The sequence below is a fragment of the Syngnathus floridae genome, chromosome 13 (genome assembly GCF_059516105.1).
Source record: "Syngnathus floridae isolate MCC-2025c chromosome 13, RoL_Sflo_1.0, whole genome shotgun sequence".
NCBI classification, from domain to species: Eukaryota; Metazoa; Chordata; class Actinopteri; order Syngnathiformes; family Syngnathidae; genus Syngnathus; species Syngnathus floridae.
This window is the reverse complement of record NC_142425.1, coordinates 13,316,853-13,325,000: the sequence shown is the minus strand read 5'-3', so window position 1 is coordinate 13,325,000 and position 8,148 is coordinate 13,316,853. Positions and strand designations below refer to the sequence as shown.

The window sequence follows — 8,148 nt, the reverse complement described above, 5'->3', positions numbered from 1 at the left end:
GTGCAAAACGCAAGCAAGCGCTGCAAGTGGAGAAACACGCAACTAGATCTATTTTTCCCCACTTCAAATGACCTTAATGCCAAAACTACGTGGTGAAGATATCTCGACAAAAGTGAATTCTTTTTACTTTTAGGCAACTGCTTAAACTTGGAATACTTTTTTTTTTCTCCTGCGAACAAGGACGGCCAGGATTTTTGCCTCCCAGCGGTCCTCAGGTAGGCGATTACACTAAAAAGGTGACAATTGTCATTTTGAAAGCTAATGATGTGATACTTGATATATACACCTAGATGTTTCCTAGATGCAGTGAAAGCCTCATAAAATAAATAATACTTAAGTGATATGACGCGAATGCCATTCTTAACCTCTCTCAAATAAGTAGAGCAACTAATTTACTATCAACGAGAAGTAGACAATTCAACTTTTTTGAATTGTTTTCTGTGACAATGAAAACAGAAATACTCAAGTTACCAGATATTATTATATACATTTCTTTAGTAAGTCTCAAGATGGCATCCTAAATCTATTCAGACTGAGACAAAATAACCTTGGGCTCAGAGGACTGTTGATAGTTGAACACCTGCAAATAAGCACAACACACACACACACACACACACACACACACACATATATATATATATAGTCGTAGCTCACAAGAGGAAGGGGCTTAACTTTCTGTTTTTGACAGATGGGAGACATGTGATCATATGAGTGGAATTCCATTAGTGGCAACAAATGTCAGTTTCTGTTGTCGTGGCTAAACCTGGTCGGCGTCCGACCTGACCTCATCACGTAACATATATATGTCAGTCAACAATCGCTGGAGTCAGTGTTATCATTGTGATGACTCTCATTCCGTACAAATACTTAATGATTTACAGTCGTCGTGGAATTTGGTGCAATGAGTCAAATAGGCGTCCCTGTTGGGAAAATAAGATGAATGTGCTTTGGTTAAGTAGCATAACAAGGGATGCAATGTAGCATCCCATCACTGGTTCTTATTTAAATATTATATTTGCCCAAAAAGAATGAGTGATGACAAGAAACCACTTTGCACAACCTGCTTGCACCTGCATTTCTTTCTTTTTGTCTCTTTGGTATGGCGACATGACACACAGAGGAGCTGTTGTTCGGTACTCCCAAGACGGCTCCCAATTTTCTTTTTTTCCCTTTTTTGAACTCTGACTCCATGACAACAGTGTTCCTGTGAGAAGCCCCGACTTTTGCCCCTCCTGCTCCCCAAACAATGGCAGGCAGTAAGCACAGGAGGGGAATGTTGGACGTACACAGGGGAATGATAGGAGGGTGTCTGGGATGGAGGGAGGCTCTGAGGCGAGACCTCCTCTGTCCCATAGAGAAGGAAGAATTACGGCCGTGTAGACCCTGAACATGAATTCAGGCGCTTGTGTTTACAGTGGCAGACATGACTTTGTTTTTTACACTAACCCGAATACTGCAAGTGTTTCTCTTGCAGCCTATTTTGGCTGAGATTCCATTGAGCAAATTGGAGAGTTACATTTCAGAAGTTTCTCCCTGGCGTCAAAGAATGGCTATTGTTCACTTGGGGCCTTGCCCCCTTGTAAGAGTTTTAGCAGAAGAAAAACGAAATGAGTTGAGGGCGGAACGTGAAGTCTTCAAGGCCCGGCCGGACATTGCGGGGGCAGCAGAAAGACTCCAACTGCCCGCGATGACTCAAAAAATGGAAGTATTGTTTGGCTGAGCTCCCCGTTTGCCCTGGTACAGACATCTCCACGCTGGTTCTGATTTGACTCCTTCAAAGCTGAGGTCATTCCACTCATTTTTTTTTTCCCTGATCATGAGAAAAAGCAGGTCTGAACTAGTTTGCGATAAGATTGTAAAAACCTTTTTCTGCCCCCAATAAAGCAACATTTACAACAGCAATAAGATGAGATAGAGAAGGTACCATATGTCCTCAATTTGTGTGCATTTATTTTGGAGGATTTACTTTGGGAAAAAAAAAAAAAAAGTAGACTGAGAAATGTGCTGACCTTAATGCTGTTGTCAATAATATTGCAGAAGTTGAAGCGGGAGCTTGAGATTTCTTTCTTGTTCAGTGTATCAGTAATTCATGATTTATTTATTTTTTTATTTATATAGTTTGAAAAATATTTTTATATAATCAAGGTGAGCCATTTGATTTCAGTTGGGGTTCCAACAATTATTTACTCATTTGCGTTCCTGCCTCATTACGAAGGACAGTCCCGCCCATCTGCTCCATATCAACCGTGAAGTCATATCAGCGCTCTGCTCTTTGACACTCACATTTGAACTTGCTCTCAGTGCTTGTTTCGTCTCTTTTCCTTTGCAGAGATGTTTGACAAACAGCCCTATGACAGTCCACCGGTGTACACCCCACCATCCAATAATGGCTTTGGAGCAGCGGGCAGCTTCCACGCTCCTCTGAGTGATTACAACGCTTACCCTCCGGCGCCGGGATCGTACTACATCGAGGACAAGCCGCAGCACTTCTACAAATGGGTGTCGCCTCCGGGGATCGTGAAGGCCATGATGGCTGTGGTCATCGTGCTGTGCTTGGCCATCTTCGCCTGCGTGGCCTCCACTCTCATGTGGGACATGCAGTACGGGAACGGGATGGGAATGGGTTACGGCTACGGATCCGGTTACGGCGCCGGGTACGGCGGCGGCAGCTACGGCTCAGGATACGGTGGCTACGGAAGTTACGGCAACTACCAGGGCTCCTACATTTCCCCCTACTCGGCCAAAACTGCAATGATCGCTATGGCGGCTATCAACTTCATAGGGGCGCTGGGTTTCTTCATCGCCAGTTTCTCTAAAGCCAGCGCCATGCGCAGCAGAAAGTACTTTCTGATCCTTCTGATTGCCAGTATTATCATGGCTGTGCTGCAGGTAAGAAGGAGTCACACAAAAACAAAAGAACAAACAAAAATAAGATCAGAACAAGGACTGGACACACAGTGGCCACCATATGGCCTTGAGTGTTGCAATTAAGCTGTTAATGATTCACTTGACCTCACGTTAGTATTTAGTCGGTTGAACAATAGCGGCAATACGGAAATATTCTCCAAAACACCGCACCTTCTTTTTAAATACAAGCCAGCAAAACATGTTCTAAGTACTTTTATTGTCATTGTAACATTTTCAAGTAAGGTTGTAGCCTTGATTTAGGAATGAATCTGACTTACACAGCCAATAAAAGTTTTGTATAGACAACACCTTGATAAAAGTGACTTAAATCTCAACAACATCAAATGACGGTCACGTTTTTTATGTTACAGGGCATCATAAACATTGTTTATATAGTTGGTGTGAACCCCATGGCCCAGGGCACATCCAATGTGATTTACAACCCCATGCTCATGATGTGCCAGAGCCTCTACCAGACGGGCTATTCGCAAATGGGGGGAGTGGGAGGCTTCCCCATATACAACCAGTACCTCTACCATTACTGCTTTGTGGACCCTCAAGAGGTTTGTAGGATTATTTTCTTTATTGCAGACTGGATTTATCTTTTCTGCTTATCTATTGGACAGAGACACGCACAGTATGTATTTGTTACACTTATTCCAGGTCAAACAGTTTTTGTGGGACAGCTTATCTTTGAAAAAAAAAGTATGATTTGACTCCTATGTCCCTGATATCCTAATTTTTTTCAAATTTATTTGTAATGTATTTATTTATTTTTTGTTAATTTCTGATTTCCTGATTTTTATTTTATTTGTATTTTTTTTCAGGGAGTCGCAATGGTGTGCGGATTCCTGATGGTGATCGCCCTGGCCGTCGCCGCGTTCTTTGCACACAAAACCAGAGGCAAGATCTGGCGCTACGGCAAAAACAACATCTTCTGGGTTGAGCCTCTGGTTGGCGGCAAGGCATCGGAGGGCAGAGATGTCGAGGACTGGGTGAGCCATGAGAGCTCCGTGCTCACCGTTGTGTCACATTGCTCTGACGAATGGAAATCATATGTGACCCAGAGTTCTTAACTTTTCAATCTGTATTCAAGGCGACGGGGTCAGGGATTTTAATCCAGCCAGCCTGAAATAATCCATGACTTGTTTTGTTCTGACGAGAAGATGAAGTGAAAAAAAATGAATGACATATGCTCCCCAATATGAACCCAGACTGTTTAGCTTTGTGCCACGTGGTGGATTATTCTCCTCTTAGTTTTGCAATGCAAATTGAGTAAGTAGGTATCTCATGATTTATGTCATTATTTATTCGCAATAAATGGAGATGCAGAACACGACGAATGAAGCTCGGGTTTGCACCATAAATTGTTGTTAATCACACTCCCAGTGCTTCCTCTGATGAGTGACTTTGTTCACCCTTGGGGCTGTGAATGTTTGTTCACGGTCTACTACCTGGTTTCACTCCGATTAATCATTAGCTACCTGAGAAGATACCAAGCAAGCAGGTGGTTTCTACAGAACTTTAAAAACAACACTCCTACGAGAGAGAGAGACTCATAGCTGAAACAGGGATTGATGATTGACTTGATATGGCATGATTCAAATTTCAATTTGTCACTCCTCAGGACTCAAATTGTCGCCACAGCACATTTTAAATGATCTTCTAGTGCGCTGTGTCATTTCTCGATGTGTCACTGTATCTTCTTTGGTGGTCATTATTGCGCCACGTGTCACCACGCGGTGAGTCATCGGGCTGGCTTTGACACTGGAGCAGCTCGCCGAGGATGACCTCACACACACTGGCCTCATTCTGCTCAGCTTGGGCTCCATTGTCTTTAATTGATGAGCTCATTAGTGGTGTCAGTGTGCAGCTAATAACAACGGCGGCGATATTGCTTACTTGGCCATATCCAGATGCCACAGCTTCTACTATTCATGCACTTGTTTACTTCTGCTCAGTCAGAGGGCATTTTTGGGATTTTTGCCTGAGCTGTGCCCTTCAAATAGAAATCCCACGCAGCTGCAAGGCAGGAAGCTGTACTCTGATTATTATTTTGGGGGGGCTGGGCCGATGGCTGTCTTGGGGAAATGTACAATATTTGAAATAACATGTTTTCATAAAAGTTGGACTGTAGGGAAAAAAAACAAAAACTCCCACATGCTCTCTTAAATATGACGCACTAATGATCTAACTGCTACAACATAAAATCGACATTATTATCCTGTACGTGTTATTATAATTGCCACTAGATGTTCCAAGCAGGATGTGAGTACAGAAAGGAACCTAGCTTTACAGTCTTTGTGATGTTTATGTTGTTGCGTCTGTTTTTTCCTTCCTGCGCAGGTGAACAATGTGGAGGAAAACCGCAGCGTTCAAGACGCCCCAACCCTTCTGGTGTCCGAGAAAGGAGGTGGTCCGCTCAACGCTTCGGCAAACAGTGTCATCTCCTACACCCCGGCCAAGCTGGACGGCAGCTCTTTCAATGGGGACGCCTACGACAACAATGAGTGGGTCCATTGCGCAAGCTCAAACATGTGACTAGTTATGAATAAAAACGTATCGCCCTACCCAAGAATGAGCTGTGCAGAGCTCTGACCTTTGAGCCAGTGTGAGATTATCTTTCCCCTTGTTTTCTGCCCATGTTTATTGATTTTCTTTTTTTTCAAGTACAGCGTACATACATCAAATACGTATTGCGTACTCTTTACGATCGTAATGCTGACAAACAAGCTACGATCGTTGTAAGCTTTTAACAGTTCTGTGTTTGTGTTGTTGATGTTGCTCCTCTGCTGGTTTGGATTCTTTTTCAAAGTACAACCCCACAAAATTAGCCATGCTTGGTTTAAAAAAAATCTGTGAATTGATTTTTAATCATATCAATTCAGAGAACCCTTAAATTAATCTTTTTAATACTATTTTTTTATATTCAAGCAACGTGTATTTTAATTTACTTGACTCGATCAGACACTTTGTGGATGTGTAGCGCAATCTGACTTGCATTGAGTCCATTCGTTACAATTTATTTTCTGTCTTTGTGGTCAGATACTCTGAGCGGACAATCTCCCGGCCGTCAGAGGCTTTTTCCCACGGTGGGAGAACCAGCTCCAGCCCTTCAGAGGAGACGGGCAGAGGCCGCAAACCCTCGGCTAACCGGGCCAAGCGACGCAGACGTATCCCCGACATGGATGAGTCTCAGTACGAGACGGAGTACACCACGGGAGCCGAGACGGGCAACGAGCTGGATATGGAAGAGTGGGAGAGGTGAGACGTAAATCACACGCTCGGGATTAGAGAGGTGCAAACATCATGTCGATTACACATTTTACTGTTCTCTCCAGACTAGTCCTTAATTCTACGGGTTGAATAAATGATTGTTGGATTAGAAAAGAGAAGTCTGTTTACGGCACACTAAAGCCAAAGTATTTGTTTGGAGAGGAACAGATGGATATAGATGACTATTTTTTATTTTCACTGGCACATGTAAAAAAAAAAAAAAGCTGCACTGTATGTTTGTTTGAGGATTAGTTAATCTTGTGAGGCATGCCGTTATATTCACGCATGAGGGAACTCGGCCAAAGGTACAAAGCAGTTCACTTTATTGTTTGCATAGACCTCAAATAGATATTCCAGAAACACACACAAAGCCACCCCAACTTGTTCCTTTTGGTCTTCCCTCTCAGCATGTACCCCGAGATCACATCTGATGAACAACGTCACAGCTATAAGTCCGAGTTTGACGCCGACCTAAGAGTATACAAGCGCATGTGTGCCGACATGGACGACATCAATGATCAGCTTAACAAACTTAGCAGGGAGTTGGACACACTCGATGACACCTCTGTTAAATATCAGGTAAGAGAGAAAATCTGATAATGACAGATCATATATTATATTGGTTGGATGAAATGTCACACAAAGCAGACTAAACCAAATGTACTAAACCCACATAGAGTCATTGGAACAGTTTGATGTCAAAATGAATTCCTAATGGTAACAAATGACACACCACGAATGTAACACAATTATTTTTTATTTCTTCAGGGTGTAGCAGAGGAATATAATCATCTGAAAGATTATAAGAGGGTAAGTGTGCTTTTAATTTTACAGTGTGGAGAGATTTTGCATATCGTTGTCGTCGGGCAGAATCCTCCAAAATCATCACCTTGTTGTTACTTTTCAGACACCAGAGTACCAGTCTAAGAAGAAAGAATGTCGCAGTCTGAGACACAAATTGTTCCACATCAAACGCATGGTGAAGAACTACGACAAGAGCCACTCGTAGACTTAGGCCATCTTGACAACGCTCTGCAAACACTCCAAAATGCTTCGCTCACTCTCGGCTACGCTTGGACCACAGTTACTGGCTTACTGGGAAAGACACTGACACTGTTCTCTGAAGAACACAGAAGAACACACTTGCACACAGGGAACATTTTGGATGTTGTAATGATGTCATTATAATCTACAATATGATTTCGATATGTTTTTATCTTCATTTATGTGAGGCAACATACCCAAGTAGACAAGTGACTCTTTGCTTGCCCATCGTTAATTAGAAAATACACAACATTATTGAGTAGAATATGTCACCTTTTAACCTTCATTAGGGTAATAATATTTGTATTTTTTTTCTAATTAAACTCCATGCTGAATACCAGCGTCAGTGAGACCAAAAAAAGTGCACCACTTTGACCACTTTACTGTAAATAATTTCAACATCTGTTTATTCTCCATGAATAGTTTGGTGGTGATTTGTGTTTTTATTCTCTGTAGGAGTCAAAGGAACAATTCTACAGTAATTAAATATTGTCTATTTGGTTCTTGATTTCATCTTTGTATTGGAGTCACTTGTTCTTAAATAGGTAGTCATTTGAAATCTTCTCCTGCCAATTTGTGAAAAGAACAATGTCTGATACCTATGCAAATATTTGTATGAAGTTACTTCAATGGCAATGAAAACGATTACGTTTGGTATTGTATGGATCAACTTAATGCATAATGTTACAATCAATTGTATATTTTTAAAAAAAAAAAATTTTTTTAATTGTGATCTGCCGTGTACATGTACGTATGTTTTTCAAGAACATTGTTGTCATCTGATAAACATTTTGTGAACCATTTATTTTTGTATGCATTTTTTTTAAAGCTATTATAAACCTTTGTAACTGACAGGCTAAAAAGTATTGAATTCATAAAACAATAAATGTTTCTAATTCTCTAAAAATGAATCCTTTTTGT

At 41.6% G+C, this 8,148-nt stretch overlaps 1 protein-coding gene across 1 annotated transcript in view; it reads left to right on the top strand.

The window, feature by feature from the left end:
• The window catches only part of LOC148389029 (occludin), an 8,165-nt gene extending 27 nt beyond the window's left edge, over positions 1 to 8,138 (top strand). The window contains exons 1-9 of the mRNA XM_088393493.1: positions 1 to 215; positions 2,330 to 2,889; positions 3,279 to 3,470; positions 3,735 to 3,902; positions 5,254 to 5,417; positions 5,953 to 6,171; positions 6,591 to 6,762; positions 6,952 to 6,993; positions 7,091 to 8,138. The exon at positions 1 to 215 is cut by the window's left edge and continues 27 nt beyond it. Of these exons, the coding sequence (XP_088249619.1) occupies positions 2,332 to 2,889; positions 3,279 to 3,470; positions 3,735 to 3,902; positions 5,254 to 5,417; positions 5,953 to 6,171; positions 6,591 to 6,762; positions 6,952 to 6,993; positions 7,091 to 7,192 (1,617 nt within the window). The 5' untranslated portion in view covers positions 1 to 215; positions 2,330 to 2,331 and the 3' untranslated portion in view covers positions 7,193 to 8,138. The remainder of the gene's footprint in view (positions 216 to 2,329; positions 2,890 to 3,278; positions 3,471 to 3,734; positions 3,903 to 5,253; positions 5,418 to 5,952; positions 6,172 to 6,590; positions 6,763 to 6,951; positions 6,994 to 7,090) is intronic.
• The last annotated feature ends 10 nt before the right edge of the window (positions 8,139 to 8,148 follow it).